At 30.7% G+C, this 18,073-nt stretch overlaps 1 protein-coding gene across 1 annotated transcript; it reads right to left on the bottom strand.

Annotated features, from left to right (window-relative positions):
* Positions 1-6,161: 6,161 nt before the first annotated feature.
* LOC147802503 (uncharacterized) lies at positions 6,162-8,228 on the bottom strand. Its single transcript, XM_087152738.1, has 2 exons — positions 7,095-8,228; positions 6,162-7,052 (listed from the first exon to the last, which is right to left on the bottom strand). The coding sequence occupies exons 1-2, from the start codon at positions 8,226-8,228 to the stop codon at positions 6,162-6,164; spliced, it is 2,025 nt and encodes a 674-aa protein (XP_087008864.1).
* Between the last annotated feature and the right edge of the window lie 9,845 nt (positions 8,229-18,073).

Here is an 18,073-nt window from a genome sequence, read left to right as displayed (position 1 = left end):
CCAAAAAACAAAAGAGGGTGCCCATATTTACACCTTTTCCTCTAATAATGATTATATTTCTTTATTTTCAAATTTTAAACTTTATTACTGTTGATTGTAAAAGCATGTGTCCAATTATTTGAAATTTTTTTATTATTATAATTATTTGTGAATTAATTATTTTATTCTTCCCTAAGAATTTTTTTAATTTTTGAAAATCTAAAATGCAAATTTCCAATCTCCTTGTCTGTTTCTACATTCATCCCCTCAATTCTTTTTTCTTTTTTTGTGTGTGGGATGATTTACTAATGATACTTTACTTTTTATTTATACTTCACATTTATATTTTGATACTTAGCTTTTCTACAATGACAGTAAGTATGTAAGTGTACCTTACTAATTTTTCAATATACATAAATTTTTAATAGTCTTCGATCATAAATACAATCTATTTTTCTTAAAACAAATTTCAATCCAAACATAAGAACTACAAAACCAAATATACCTGCCATCTTTCGTTAGTGTATAGAATAATCTTAGAACTCTAATCAAAATATCTGTCAAACTTAAAATAAGTTTAAAGGGGATACCTAAGGACTTAAATGATTTCAAATTAATGGTATTTAATCTCTCTTATTCTAATAATGTGTTGGTAAAATTTTATCATGAAAGTGATTTCTTTCTTTTATTTCAGATATTTCGTATAATCCTGTAAGGTTTGTCTGGTGAAGAAGGAAAGAGATGCAATACTGTTTTTATGAAAGAAATTAAAAAATAAGAAATGAAAATGAATAATGTTCTAAATGTTTCACTTGACAATAAATGTTTTGTTTTTTAAATTGATTCTTGTATTATTTAAAATGCAAAACAAAACATGTAAAAGTCTTAACAAAATAATATGATACATAAAAAGTATGTTCTTAATAAAATATTGTTTTTTTTTTCATAGTTATAAATAAATTTTAATTTAAAACTGTATATTACAATAAATTTGTCCTAAAATAAATCCTATAATTTTTAATTAAATTATCTCATATCAATAAAGAATGTTTTAAATTTTACAATAATAAATTGTAAGTATGACATTGAAAATCCTCTTATATTTAAAAAACAATTTTACTAAGAAATTGGAAAAAATAATTTTCATAAAAGTGATATTCCTGATATGCAACGTGTAAATGAATAAAATTGATGATCCCTTAAAAACTAAACTAAACTCAGCGGCACAGCCCACAGAGAGCCAAGGCCTTCTGTGCCCATCTCAGTTTTCTTGACCTTTGGGCTCTGGGATGCAGGAGCATTTGTTCCGGTTAGGTAGTCAGCCATACGTGAAACCCCCAGTGTTTAGCTCCCAAGTATGCTTGGTACTCATTTATCGACCCACTGAAGGAATGAAAGGCTGAGTCAACCTTGCTCGGCCCGACGATCGAACCAGGGACCTATGGCACGACAGCGCGAAGAGCTACCGCTCAGTCACCGGGCGTGATGATTCCTTAATGCAATGTAAATTAATTTGATGACAATAAAATTCTGACACATTGTAGTATTGACAAGTATAGACATTAGTAGTATAGACATTATTTATTATGTATTTTTTAGACTAAATTAAAAAAATAGAATTGATTTGATAGAACTAATAGTTTTGATGTTATAAATATTTTATGAGCAAAAGGAAAGTCAAAAATTGTATATTTCATACATTAAACCCTCATTTCATCTAAAGAATTATTTCAAAGGACTATGTTTTTTAATTAAGCTTAAAAAATTAAATTTGAAGAAATGCCTTACTTGTTTAGATAGCAATGTCAGTTGCATAAAATGGTATAAGTCATAAAATTGTCCTTTCTACACATGAAACTTTTATAAATTTTCGAGTATCTAAACTATTAAATCAGACAGCTTGTTTTTATTCTCATTCGATTTAGCGTATACATAGATAACGATACCGCACTTGCCTAGCTAGCATGTTAGATAGTAAATATATATAAATAAACTATGCTTTTACAGGGTGCGGTGCCAAATTCAACAAAAAATAAGCAACTTTTAAGAACATTTTAGGCACTCAAAAAATCTTTTTAAGCACTATGTAAATTGACAAAATGCAAAATAAATCTCAGACTTCACATGATCATGATAAAATAACTAGAATTTGACAAAGAACTCTTTTCTTGATTATATTAGCCATTAAAAAATGATGAAGAGATTTTTCGGTTCGATTTCAGAGGGTGAAAAATAAAGCCTGAAATTGAGAATATCTTGCAAAATACAGCAGAGTTGCACATGAGAAAGCAAGGATCTCACCGAACCCAGCTCACTAGACGCACATGCGGACTCGCAAGTACTTCACCAAACCTTTAAAATGATTGGCGCTTTCATACGTTATGGACTGACTGTACGCTGAAATTGATCGTGGTTGAATGAATTCTGAAAACGTGAAATAGAAAAATGTGAAAAACACGTTTTTACATAATACGTGGCGAAAATCGACATTCCCTTTCATAAATTTCATTTTCGAAAAGGGAAAATAAAGCACCTTTTAAAAACACCCATTAAGAAAAGCACCTTTAAGGGCCTTTAAAAAATGAAAATCGAAAATAAGCACCTTTAAGCACTTTTCAAAAACGCTACGCACCATGTTTTATACCTTAGTCACTCAAATCAAGATAAAAAAAATTGTCAAAATTCTAGATAGTATTTAAGTCTATCTCCCTTTCACCCCCTTATCCTTTCAGGGACGCAGCATGAAATTCAATGATATCTTAATATCATCTCATATTATGAGGTAGAAATCATAATCCTTTTTATACTATGCTACTTCACTATTGGGGAAATAAAGTTTTTTAGAATTTTAATTTGCTGCTGAAAAAAAGACTTAACACAAATACAAATGTAAAAAATTAAATCAAAATCAATCAATATTCTACAGCGTCTGTGATTTCTTTTTCCTCCCTTTACGAACATCGTTCAGAAACTATGATATAATAAAATATGATAAAATAAAATATGAGCCAAAAGTAAAGATAAATAACAAAATATGGTAACCCAATTACATGCAACCGTTCAGGCAATTAAGCAACCCTTTCGGCAACTCCGAACGGAGGAATTGCGCTTAGAGTTTCACTTACACTTGCAGTTACACTTGCAGTTGCACATATTTTTCTCTCGTGTGATAGAGGCATTAGTCTTCTTTCCATCGTTCGTGTCAGAGTCTACCTAAGCATAGCTCACCTAACGTTTTGGTTTTCTCGCCATGGTGATAATTATTTAACACCAAAGCACTGTCACACCACAGGGAAGCGTTATCACCACTCTATCTCTGATGAGTTTCGCCAACCAACTGGATAGGGAAATAAGTTTTCGCTAGAGCTCTCGCTTGAAATCTTGCGAATAAAAATAAATAAAAGTTTTACTTATTTGAAATGTGATGGCTACGTTATCGGTTTTGATGATACGAGATTACAAACTATCTTCAATGAATATAGTTTTAATATTTTTTAAAAAATAAATATAAGTAAATAAATAAAACGTATTATTAGAAAGGAGTTAATTACAAAAATAAAATAAGATTACAAACAGATCCTTGTTAAAAAAATCTACTTTTTTTTGCTTTTGTGTAGATTCATTCATTTATACATTTATTTATTAATGATAAATATTATTAAGAAAATAAGTGTGTTTTTTCCTTCCTTTTGTATTTTCTGATATTATCTTGCGTTGCTTTTTATTTACGGAGTAATCAAGAGGAAGATTTGAATGGTAGTAAAATAATTCAGCAAGATAATTTTATTAAATTTTCTGTATTGCTGTGAGGCAATAAAACATAGAATAATAGTTTTATGTCATTCCATGCATAATTTACTTAGCAATACAGAAATACTAAATAAAATTATTTTAGCGAACCATTTTCCTCCCTCCAAAGTATATCTTATATTTAGCTGATTTTTTGAATATTTCAAATTTATGTATGAAATAATAATATATCACAGCTTTTATTGATATTTTTTTAATTATTCATACATTAAGTTTTCTGACAAATTTTATATCTTTAATAATTTTCAAGTATTTAACTTTAAAATGTACTCTTAAATTTTTTTTCTTAGAAATGAGCTTATTTCATCAAAATCTCATTTGAATTTGTTAGTTTGTAAAACATATTTTATAAAATGTGTAACTTAAGTCATTTGTTATTTCACAATTATCATTCATTATTTATATTCTAAAACTGTAAACTTAGAAAACCACACTACGTAATTGCAAATTTAAATTTACATTTGAATTAAGTTGAAAATTAACATAATTTTTTTTCTTTTAAAGTATAAATTAGTCTTTCAATTCCATAAATATAAAAGTAAAATTATATCTCGAATTTTCAAGTTGTTATTTTTTGTAATAATTGAAACAATAAAGAAAATTTATAAATATTCCAATTATTTATTTGCATAAATTTGTTCACTGAAATTAAATGGAAAAATACTTACTTAACTTTAAGAATCTGAAATTTTACTTACAAGACACTTTAAACAAAACCCAAAGGCACCAGTAGAAATATTTCCAGGTAGTGAAACGAAAAAAAAGCCTTTATGAATTTTAATTAAAAAAATTTGCCAATAACTTTTCGTAAGGTGAAAATAATTTTACATTGGCACATCAGAAATTTTTATTATTCAATAAATAGTTAAAGGTACTTATATTTACTTAAAATTTACGCAACATTTAAATCTCGAAAACAAAAATAAGTAGTAAATATTATATTTCATCAGAATTAAATTTGCACAAGCATTTAATTGCATACAAGTATGAGACGAAAAAACATAGCATATTTTTTTACTATAAGCTGCCTTTTGTATTGATCCAAACTTGACAACCATCAGTCATTTTTTGAAAACCTTGCTATCACAAAATTTTTGTTTGAAATCAATCAATTTCATTGTTTGTATTTCGCTTATAAGAGTTTATGCATTACAGTAAAATCATACATTACCCGCAAAGTAAAGACACACATATTACAGCTTTAAGTCAAAAGAACTTTTTACGATTACAATTATTTTACAATTACATTATTTTGAACATGATAAAAATAAAAAAGCATAAACTCTTTGTCTTAAATTTCAAATGAACAATCATGAGAAAATTTCCAAAATTAAAATAATAAACACAATGTTGATTTTGAAAATCTTCACGAGTTTAAGCTATGCTTTAAAATAAGCTTTAAAAGAAAATTGCTTCCGATATCATCTCGAAAGATTACAAATAACAAAATTTTTAAAATTTTCAACTGTTTTCATGACATTTTATTATAACGTTAGTTTTTTTTTAAAAAAAACCGTCGTTGAATAGGTGATCCAATTTAGGATTTACGATTACCATCAAGTAGAGAGGAAAACCTTCCACTGTTCCACTAGCCTGACAGCAAGGGGACTCTAACCCACAATTCATCGACCACTGAGGATATTTTACTTGAACCCTGTGATCGGTGTGAGCCGGGTTCGAATTGACCAGCCATCCCTGGATTCGAACCCGGCTCACCTCATTTGGAATCGATAGTTCTATCCCCTAAGCCGCAAATTGCTCTTTCAATATTATGTAAAATAATCAGTCTTAAACATTCCTGAGTCTCGCAGTGGACTGATAGTTAAGACACGGTTCCCAGCAGATCACCGAAGTCAAGCATCACTGACTGTGGTCAGTATGCGGGTGGGTGACTACTTGGATCAGTTTGCGTAGGGACCGAGAGTGTGCGATATTGGTCCTCGTTAAATTGCTCTACCGTTGTCAAAAAATTTCGAATCAAATAATTAAGACGCTACTAATACGTTTAATATAAAAGGAAGATTTATTAACTAAATAAAATTACCGCATCGCAGTTCCAAACAAAAAACAAATCTCTTACTCTCTCAAACCACTATTTACATTCTAAACCATCACCATGGCAACCAAAAAACTCTTCTCTTTGCCATCTATAAACTGATATATAATAAATAAATTATTTACCAAAAAATACGATGCGCATAAGCACATAATATTTTACATCCTCCCACCTAAGTTAACTATACTAACAAAGGAGTTAACTTACATAACTTAAAAATATTTTGGGTAAGAATGGCACCCTGCAAGAATTTGAAAAAAAATTTAAAGTTCTAAATCAATATGCAGTTCTCATAAATATAGTTTGTCAAGCCTTTTTAACAGCTTGTCCACTCCCTGTAAAATAAACGGCACAGGTAAATCTTGCCCTTTGAATTCTCTTTCAAAATCACAGGACCAGCAAAGTCCACACCCGTTACTTGGAAAACAGCTACATCTTGAACTCTCTCACTTGGTGGAGATGCAGTTGGTGGGTTTACAGGTTTGGTAGAAAAACGCTTGCATACTACACAAGGTCTCCATACAGATTTTACTTTTTCTCTACCACACAGCAGCCAAAATCTTTCTCTAAGAAAATTCAATAGGTATGAAACATCAGCATGTCCCCTTTTCTTATATTCAGACAGTACTAAACGTTTTACTATAGGATGCTCTCCTGGTAAAACAGCAGGTGTTCTAAACTCCTCAAAATTATCTCTCTTATATACAGTTGTTTTTAATCTATAGATTCCTTTCTCTTCAATAAATATATCCAAAGTTTTAAGGCTTTTATTTGAAACTCTTGTAAATGACTCCTGTTGTATCAAGTATACAGTGGCTTTCTCAGCTTCCTCTAATTCCCTTACAGAAAGATCTCCTTTTCTTCTTTCTTCCTTTTTGCAATTAAAAAGGAATCTCGTCACCCACACCATAGTATGTACAATTTTTCGATAATCAGAAATATTAGAACTCAAAAGTTTAGTCACTTCAAAATTTATCATTGAGGTTGTGACGCCTTTTCTTTTCTCACAGTTTACTTCCTCTTCATTAACGACATATTCAGACGAAGTCCACAATTCTTGAGGTAAATATATGGAACACTTCTTGGATCCAATTAGTCCAAAATACTTTGGAATATTAATTTTCACAATGTGCAGTACACCTTCAATCCATTTTAAAAATTCTCTTCTGGTGTTTTCATCAACATCATCATCCCAATTCAGTTTCAACTTTCAAATGCTCTGAAGAAGCAATTTTGGGATCAGTGTTACAGGACAGATTATACCCAAGGGGTCAAAAAGTCTATGTGCAGCTGACAGGATGGTTCTCTTCGTTAGTTTCTTAATGTTAAGCTCTTTAATGCAACCTGTACTGACTTGAAGAATATCATCTTTCTTATCCCAGCTCATATCAAGAACATTTGAGGATGGCTGTGAATTTTCCTCAGTTAAGTCGGTGAACTCCCACCCTCTAAGATCGAATTTTCTACTTGCCATTATTTCAGTAGCAACTCTTTCAAAAATATTCAATTCTTCTATATCCTTGACACTCGTGACACAATTGTCTATATTGAAACTTTTCATTAGTTTTTGTACAACATATTCAGGATAAGAGGATTTTTGTTCCCTTATTTCTTTCAAAACATTCATCAGAAGGTATTTGATAGTTGAGGACAACAGAAATGGTCTACAGGTGATTCCAAATACTATCCTGCTATGCCTGTAAATCTTCAAGCCTTCATCACTAAGCCACAAAAATCTTAGGTAATTCCTATCAGTTTTAGTAAGTCTGATTTGTAAGACGGCTTTACGTATGTCTGAAACGACACCAATTCTCTCAGTCCAAAACCACATCAAAATACTTGGTATCAATTCAATAAGATTTTCACCCTTCTCTAAGCAATCATTTATACTTGGAAAACCTTTGGCCTTAGCTGAAGCATCAAATACGCGTTTGATTTTGGTAGTGCTACTTGGTTTAATTGCTGCCCAATGATGTAGATAGTGTACATTTTCCTCACAATTATCTGTTACTTCTTCTATTATTCCCTCCTCCATCCATTCATTAAAAACTTGCTCATACTCTTTAAAAATAGACTGTGATTTAAGCCGATTGACATTCGAATTCAATCTCTTATACGCCAGATCATAGTTGGTTGGCAATGGAGGATGATCTTCCAGCCAAGGCATGCTAACCACAAAACGGTTTTCTACATCTAGTCTGATTGTCTCCAAAAAGTACTCTTGTGTAGCTCTTTGCAACTCTGCCTGCACTTTCTTCGCAGATGGATCTGTGATTCCCAAAACATACAATGACCACAGTTGATTCACTGATGCTTCAGTTAAAAGCAATGAAAGAGATGAATTTGTCGTCACAGCAATATCATTTTTCGGTATCTTCCCCATAAGAGTCTACCCTAGATGTGACTCAACGGCAACAGGACCTTCAATCAAACAATTTACATTGCCTGTGAAAAGCTTGCCGGCCACATCAGCTTTAAGTAATAATTTGACGTCATTAGATACTCCTAGAGAACTGTACTCAGTATCATTCACACAAATTCCATATTCATTCAACTTCTTTATCCATGGACCATATGGGATGCGTTTGACATAATCACAAATCACAGGTTGATCTAAACGAAGTACTTTGCAATAAAATTTGTTATCAATACTCGCTAAAGTAACTTTGTATTGAGAATGATGCTTTTCACCTGATGATACACCTCCAAACAATTTGTGTACTAACATAATTTCTCTATACCCAAATATTTGACTACGTCTCTCGTAATGCATGTTCTCTCAGAGCCTGTATCAATAATAGCTCTCACAAGTTTGTCTTTATTTCCATTTTTTATGCGCAGGACTAGAGTCTGTAATAAAACTTCAGAATGAAGTGATTGGCTAGTTAAGACGTTATCGCCAACGACACTTTCAGTTGCTTTACTCTCTGGGATTTGAGCTTCATTACTGGCGACAAATCCTCTACAAAGAAATATGTTGTGCTTTTTACCACAATTAAAACATGGTTTCCGTCTGCAACTTATTACTCTGTGGCCTGGTCGTAAGCATAAGAAACAACAACGTGATCTTGCAACAGCAGCTTCTCTATCATTTAAACTCCAATTTTTTGCATATTCACAATCCCAAGAATTGTGCTGGTTTTCACAAAAAAAGGCACTTTTTTTTTTCATGTGGTGAAGTAAGCAATTCAGAAGTGGAAGGTACTTGCGCAGATTTACCAAATTTTTGTTTCAACGGGAATCTACCATTCGTAGGAATTCTTCGTTTCTCACTATCATCTGTACCACTCACGAAGGATTGAGATGCATGTTCACTCTCTCTTCAGCCTCTACTTCTCCCTCTAAGAACTCTAGCATAGTATCCAAGCCAGTCTTGGTAGTGGGTTCAGCTCCTTCAACAATTGGAATAATATGAACAACTGACCGTTTATTTATAGTCCGATCCCTATTGGAAAAAATTCCCAGTACAAAAATTTTAATACCGGCTTATGAAACACCGGTTCCGGTATGATACTGGATCCAGTATAATACCAGTCCCAGTACCATACCGGAACCGGTGTTTCATAAACCGGTATCAAATTGATCCCAGTATGATACTGGAACCAGTATCATACCGGAACCGGTGTTTCATAAACCAGTATCAAATTAATCCCAGTATGATACTGGAACCAGTATCATACCGGAACCGGTGTTTCATAAACCAGTATCAAATTGATCCCAGTATGATACTGGAACCAGTATCATACCGGAACCGGTGTTTCATAAACCAGTATCAAATTGATCCCAGTATGATACTGGAACCAGTATCATACCGGAACCGGTGTTTCATAAGCTGGTATAAAATTTATTCCAGTATGATATCGAACCCAGTATCACTAGTGTACTGCACACAGTAAACTGGGATGATGTAACAATTTATTTTTAACACAAGTATAGTGAGGTACTACAGTTTGATACAGGAAGGTTAGTGAACTGAGCTGAATGGGAAAATAAAACATTGATACGAGTAAATAAATAAAGTTACCTGGTTTATACAGGGAAATAAAACATCCCCTATGAAATATCAATTCACACTTTGTCAAAAGCTATAGTTTGCATTAGGTTAAAAAAAAACAAATAAACTGTTTATTTTAAAACTTCTACACAGTTAATGTAATTTTTTTAATAATTTATGTATTAGAAATAATTATCAATAATATTTGAATCTAAAATACTACACAAAAAATGTTTTGCAGCCACATGCAGAAAAGTGTAAATGCATTCTTCAGATTTTATGAAAATTGATTGGGGATTAGAAATATCATGTAATGAATAGCCAAAAACTGACTAAAATAAGTCAAAATCTTAATTTTTATATCCTTTGAAATTACAAATTTGAATGATAAATTTTGTTAAATAAACCTCGGAAATATTTGACAAATGCAAATTCATATGCACAATAAGGAGACCGTGTGAAGTGTATATATCTATAAATATAAATTTAAACAATCTAATTATAAAATTATGATTTCATATAAATCAATTAACTTTGGTTTATATTTGTAATTCATAAATAAAATTGAATGCAAATAACACATATAATATATAATGTTCGAAATGCCGCAAAAAATATTTGAAATGAATCTAATTTGACACTGTTCATTTACTTTGAAATCAGGCATTGTAAAATATAATTATATAGTTACTAGGAGGCTTCACCCCCTGCTCGCTGGCGCTCACCAACCCCCGGAACTGCTTTCGCAGTTCATTTCGGATTGCTTCGCAATCCAATGCTCGCTTTGCTCGCTCATTGGATACGTTCTTAGCGTCTAGTTTTTGTATACTCTTTTGAATACTGAAGTTCCGAAAACTTTTCACTGTAGAAAATTCCAAACCTGTACATTTCAATATTAATTTGAAATTGCAAACAGTTCACGTATTTTTCTTAATTACACTATTTTAAATTTCAGTTGTTGATTGAGAAAAGTAACTGTTGTAAGTTTTGTTTTAAAGTCTTTCCCACCAGAGGGCTTAGGCCATGTGTTGTAAAACAATATGAAATAGTAGTCTGCCACTGAACGCCGGATGTAAAGCATCGGCTTTGATGAAGATAATTTTGTATTTTTAATTCTCTGGAGGGCGCCACCTTAATAATATGGAATTTGTAAAATAAATGTATATATTTTTGTTTGTTGACGAAGCCCATCATTTTGTGTTTTCATCAGTGTTTAGAAGCAGAACAACTATAAGTTTTTTATTTCATCACAAAAATATAAAATGTATAAAAAACACAGAAAAGAGTAAGAAAATGAGTATAGTCATAGAAAAAGTTAAAATTATAATATAGTATTTGTCAGTTAAAATAAAACTTTTTGCTTAAGTCATTGCTAACAACTCAAATTTCTCCGAGGCAATTCTAAAGTATAAATTAAGGTAGTACACTCTAAAAACTGTACCTCTTAAATAAAAGGCACAAGCTAAATGTACCCTTCATTTTCTCGTGTTAGAGGCACACAACTAATGTGCCTTTAAAAATGAGAGGCACCACAAGAAATGAAAGGCACCAAAGCAAACGCGAGTCAATGCGCGGTACGAAAGGATTTTACCGGTTCCCTGTGCCTCTCAAATGGACTTCAATTCTTTTTCTTCGGTACGATGTAACGGAGAAGAAGCGCATGCGCACATCAATGAAATATTTTATGACGAAATACAAATAATAAAAGCAGACGATAAAATTAGAACACCAGAAAGTTGTTGATTTTTTAGAATTAGTTTTGTGCGGAATTTGAGTTTTCATATTACCCGTTACGGGTTTATCTAGAGTGCCTTGATATTTTATCTATCCCGTTACGGGTGAGTTTTCATATATCCCGCTACGGGCACTTTTTCTAGTTTCCTTTATGAGATTTAACTATCCCGTTACGGGTACTTTATATTTGTTATTGTATTTGTTGTGGTGTGAAATAAATGATTTTATAAAAAAACTCAACAGTTCTTTAATATAGCTTGATACGCTACAGCTATGTATTTAATTGGTGGCAGCGTTGGGATCCGTTCCAGAAATGTTTTATTAAGTTTTTTAAAGAATTGGTGACAAATATTATTGTTATTATGGATTTCCTACTGAAGAAAAAATTAGTGAATGAGATGTTTAAAATTGATGCCAAGAAGTGTGGAATTCGACGGTACTTCGAACTCTTTGAACAGAAAGCGAAGAGATTTAGTATGAATTTCGATCTTTGGTTTTCGTGTGCTTTACAGCTAATTCCTGCTGAAAGGTCAGAAATTTATGATTATAATTATTATTACTTTAAAGAAAATCTCATTGCCAATTTTCAGTATGATCCACAAGATATTCCGTGTAATAACGATTGCCAGAAAGAACATTTTAATGAGAAATGGAATTCGCCAAGTATTGTGAAGAAATTTAGATCTGAAAGTGAATGTTTCTATTGTAGTGAAATAGGGCATTTCAAGAAATACTGTAGACATCGAAATTCGGATTATAGAAAAGAGAATTAAGATAGAAGTTTGAAGTTTATTAATCCTCAATCCGACTATAATCCGATTGTTGTAATTAAGTTGAAGCACGAAAGTAATTCTTATTTTAATGATATTTATAAAACAAATGCATGTTTAATGATTGGGACAAAAATGCAGAATTTCACGTTTTTTAAAATACAATAAAAAAAAATTCTGAGACAAGCTTTCCAAAAAAATTGCAGAAGGCTTTTCATATATTTTGAGCTCAAATAAAATCATCGATTAAATAATATTAAGTACAGTTAGTTCTAAAAAAATTGAAAGCTAATGTTCCCAAAATGGGAATGATGGCGCCTAACGGGTTAATATTCTTCGCCAAAATCTGGATTTTAAAAAAATTCATATCAATGGAAGGAAATCTTTCATTTTACACTTGTTAAGTCATTTGATTAAACATATTTTATGTTATAAAATATCCAAGTTGTCAAAATCTACATCTATCATTTTAAAATATTCTATGTAAGTTCTATGTTTTTCCATATTTGTGCAACTGTATACATCATATTGCAACTGTTACTAAATTATGTAAAATTGTTCTTTATGTGTGAAAATAAAATATATTAGATTTCATGATATTTAGTGTTTAATTTTGATCCTTATAAAACTATTTTATTAAATCTCTAAATATTTAAAAAATATCTAAATTTATAAGAAATTTCCATTTTGAGGATGCTTTTTGAAAAAAAAATCCATGAATTATTATTGACTTGGGTTAACAGAGATAAATATTATCTTTTTGTACCTATATCTGATCAGAAAAGCACCATTTTAGTTGTTGAAGTATCATTAAACGCTACATAATTAAAGAAATGGTATAAATTTACATATTTTATAATTGTCTATGAAAAAGCCTTAGATGGAATCCCTTGAAATGATCACTTTCAAGTGGCCAATATTCAAAGAATGGAGAAATATTTTTCATTAAGAATTATTATAATTAATATCTTGGTAATACACTCTAAAAACTGTACCTCTTAAATAAAAGGCACAAGCTAAATGCACCCTTTATTTTCTCGCGTTAGAGGCACATAACTAATGTGCCTTTAAAAATGAGAGGCACCACAAGAAATGAAAGGTACCAAAGCAAACGCGAGTCAATGCGCGGTACGAAAGGATTTTACCGGTTCCCTGTGCCTCTCAAATGAGCTTCCCTTTTTTTTCTTCGGTACGATGTAACGGAGAAGAAGCGCATGCGCACATCAATGAAATATTTTATGACGAAATACAAATAATAAAAGCAGACGATAAAATTAGAACACCAGAAAGTTGTTGATTTTTTAGAATTAGTTTTGTGTGGAATTTGAGTTTTCATATTACCCGTCACGGGTTTATCTAATTTGTTTTATGATATTTTATCTATCCCGTTACGGGTGAGTTTTCATATATCCCGCTACGGGCACTTTTTCTAGTTTCCTTTATAAGATTTAACTATCCCGTTACGGGTACTTTATATTTGTTATTGTATTTGTTGTGGTGTGACATTAATGTTTCTATAAAAAAACTGAACAGTTCTTTAATATAGCTTGATACGCTACAGCTATGTATTAATTGGTGGCAGCGGTGGGATCCGTTCCAGAAATGTTTTATTAAGTTTTTGAAAGAATTGGTGACAAATATTACTGTTATTAAGGATTTCCTACTTTAGAAAAAATTAGTGAATGAGATGTTTAAAATTGATGCCAAGAAGTGTGGAATTCGACGGTACTTCGAACTCTTTGAACAGAAAGCGAAGAGATTTAGTGTGAATTTCGATCTTTGGTTTTCGTGTGCTTTACAGCTTATTCCTGCTGAAAGGTCAGAAATTTATGATGATAATTATTATTACTTTAAAGAAAATCTCATTGCCAATTTTCAGTATGATCCACAAGCTATTCCGTGTAATAACGATCGCCAGAAAGAACATTTTAATGAGAAATGGAATTCGCCAAGTATTGTGAAGAAATTTAGATCTGAACGTGAATGTTTCTATTGTGGTGAAATAGGACATTTTAAGAAATACTGTAGACATCGAAATTCGGATTATAGAAAAAAGAATTATATCCGATTGTTGTAATCAAGTTTAAGCACGAAAGTAATTTATATTTTAATAATATTTATAAAACAAATGCATGTTTAATGATTGGGGCAAAAATGCAGAATTTCACGTTTTTTAAAATACAATAAAAAAAAATTCTGAAACAAGCTTTCCAAAAAATTGCAGAAGGCTTTTCATATATTCTGAGCTCAAATAAAATCATCGATTAAATAATATTAAGTACAGTTAGTTCTAAAAAAATTGAAAGCTAATGTTCCCAAAATGGGAATGATGGCGCCTAACGGGTTAATATGTTTCGCCAAAATCTGGATTTTAAAAAAATTCATTTCAATGGAAAGAAATCTTTTATTTTACACTTGTTAAGTCATTTGTTTAAGCATATTTCATGTTATAAAATATCCAAGTTGTCAAAATCTACATCTATCATTTTAAAATATTCTATGTTTTTCCAAATTTGTGCAACTGTATACATCATATTGTAACTGTTACTAAATTATGTAAAATTGTTCTTTATGTGTGAAAATAAACGATATTAGATTTCATGATATTTAGTGTTTAATTTTTGATCCTTATAAAACTATTTTATAAAATCTCTAAATATTTAAAAAATATCTAAATTTATTATAAATTTCCATTCTGAGGATGCTTTTTGGAAAAGAAAAAAAATCCATGAATTATATTGACTTGGCTTAACAGAAATAAATATTATCTTTTTGTACCTATACCTGATTAGAAAAGCATCATTGTAGTTGTTGAAGTATCATTAAACGCTACATAATTAAAGAAATGGTATAAATTTACATAGTTTATAATTGTCTATGAAAAAGCCTTAGATGGAATCCCTTGAAATGATCACTTTCAAGTGGCCAATATTCAAAGAATTGAGAAATATTTTTCATTAAGAATTATTATAATTAATATCTTGGTAATAGTGTAAACCAAACAGAAAGTCCCTTTTTATATAAAGTGCTAGCAAATTACAAATAGGTAAAAAAAAATGTGTTCTAATCTGGTAAATAACAGGTTTTGGTACCACTAAATGCTTGTTTCAATGAGCGGTACATAAAAGCAAAATCTAAGGTACAATGTACCTTCCAAGTTAAGAGGTACATCTGATTTTGCCTCTGAAATCAGAGGTACATTGTGCCTTTCATTTTTAAAGGTACGTTGTGCGCTTAAAATTCAGAGGCACGAATGATTCAAATATGCCTCTGAAATCAGAGGTACATTGTGCCTTTCATTTTTTAAAGGTACGTTGTGCCCTTAAAATTCAGAGGCACAAATGATTCAAATGTGCCTCTGAAATCAGAGGTACAGTTTTTAGAGTGTAGTGTAAACCAAATAGAAAGTCCCTTTTATATAAAGTGCAAATTACAAATAGGTAAAAAAAAATGTGTTCAAATCTGGTAAATAACAGGTTTTGGAACCACTAAATGCTTGTTTCAATGAGCGGTACACAAAAGCAAAATCTAAGGTACAGTGTACCTTTCAAGTTAAGAGGTACATCTGATTTCGCCTCTGAAATCAGAGATACATTGTGCCTTTCATTTTTAAAGGTACGTTGTGCCCTTAAAATTCAGCGGCACAAACGATCCAAATGTGCCTCTGAAATCAGAGGTACATAGTGCCTTTCATTTTTAAAGGTACGTTGTGCCCTTAAAATTCAGAGGCACAAACGATCCAAATGTACCTCTGAAATCAGAGGTACATTGTGCCTTTCATTTTTAAAGATACGTTGTGCCCTTAAAATTCAGAGGCACAAATGATCCAAATGTGCCTCTGAAATCAGAGGTACAGTTTTTAGAGTGTATTGTTAAGTTGAAACACAATATTTTTAGTTTTGATGTCAACAATACAATTCAATTTTTCACAAAAACGATTGTTTCCATTGCTAAGTTCAATGTCAACAATTCAAATTTTTCTGAAGCAACTCTTAACCTCTAAATATTATTTTTTTACGTACACATTTCTGTCAGTATTTAACCACAAAACAACTTAAAGTCCTCAAATTTAGCATGAAGTTGTAAAATGTAATGAAAGAGGGTCATAGCAATAATGAAAGTAGAAGTTAAGTTAGTACTGTAAAATTAAAACAATATTTTTAATCACTGAGCCAAGCTCTTCAAGAAGCAGTTGTAGAAGTAGGTTGTTTATTTAAAACTTTTTATAGAATTTCTTTAAGAACACAATTGTTAATTTGGGCTTTTGGCGATACAACACTTTTAGAATTGAAGGATTTGTTACGTCAAGCGCTCAGGTATCATAATTTTGATCTAGTTGCGCTTCTATGTCATTTTGATTTATGTTGCTAAGTTAACTTTCAAAAAATTCTATGGCTGGCAACAGCATTTTTATTTTTTAAGTTGTTTATTTTTATTTCTTTTAGAATTCGTTATTTTTTTAGTGAAATGTTTTTTAACCTAACAGAATTCTTTGCTGACTGTTTTCTCTATGAATGAAGAAAATAAAGTAAATATTTAACTGTTGTAAAAAGAATCTTATTTAGTTGTACAAAGTACTTCAGCCAAAATTTGGGAGCCACGTAAGAGAATTATATATATTAGATCAGAAACACATCATTAAAAGGCAGAATGCTTTGGAGTTTTCAAAACAAAGCAAACGTTGCCACCGGCGGAAAAGAAATACAGCCAAAATTTGGGAGCCACGTAAGAGAATTATATATAATAGATGTTACATTTTGATCAATGTACTTGCTTGCTACTATAGATTTAAATACTAACCATTTTAATTTTAGATATATTTGATATTTAAATTATAGTCAACTTTAATCATTCAAACATAATAGTGGTTAGAGTAGTAATTTAGCTACAAATAAAAGCTTAAATGACACAAGTTATTAACTAATATAAATAAAAATTTTGAATTATTTTACTCTGTCATTCTATTGACATTTTTCTTAAGATCCCTTGACTTAAAGCACAATTTGATATAGTCGTTTTCTATTTGAAGTATTTAATTTTTATAATTTACTTATCACATAATATCTGAAAATTAAATTAGGAAAAAAAGTTATCGCCTACAAAAATTAAATCTCAAGAGCGAATTATTTATATAACGACACATGTTCATAAATAATAAAATAAGCCTAAATTTTAGAAGGCTTTTCTTATCTCAGAATTGTTGTGAACTCAACAAGATATAATTAATAAAATAATTAATATACATACTGAATAAAAACACACGACACAAAATTAAAACTTTTAAACATTGAATATGACATAATTTAAACTCTGTCTTCAATAAGATATAAGAATTACACAATTACTAAATGATATAAACATTACCATAACAGCCTAAAAAATATTAATCTTTTTATAATCAAACGAAATCAGTATAGTCATATTTTAGTAGCGAAATCAAAAATATTGCATTCAAGTAGTTGATTGATTCGCATAGTTTAAATATTATATCTTCCTTGTTGTGGTTAATTTTTACTTTTTACAAACGCAACCGTCGTTTGCAGGCTTTATCTGCGTCAACCATGTATGATTGAGCGCATGCGAGCATGAAATGGACGGACGTGTGAAGGTCTAGCGTCATACAATCGTTCCAAGCTTAATGGAAAGACATCTTGCTTTAGAGGATGAGATTTGTAGGACTTCACATGATAGTAATATGCCAATGACAACTGCATGTGACGTAAATCGAGA

Source organism: Parasteatoda tepidariorum, chromosome 10, assembly GCF_982258835.1.
Source record: "Parasteatoda tepidariorum strain Cologne lab strain chromosome 10, Ptep-v5.0, whole genome shotgun sequence".
Classification (NCBI taxonomy): Eukaryota; Metazoa; Arthropoda; class Arachnida; order Araneae; family Theridiidae; genus Parasteatoda; species Parasteatoda tepidariorum.
The sequence above is the reverse complement of the archived record's forward strand: the minus strand, read 5'-3'. Positions and strand labels throughout refer to the sequence as shown.

Coding starts and splice junctions, on each gene's coding strand:
- LOC147802503 (XM_087152738.1), bottom strand. CDS start 8,228: ATGGGGAAGATACCGAAAAATGATATTGCTGTGACGACAAATTCATCT. Junction 7,053..7,094: donor CCTTGGGTATAATCTGTCCT/GTAACACTGATC, acceptor AGCATTTGAAAG/TTGAAACTGAATTGGGATGA.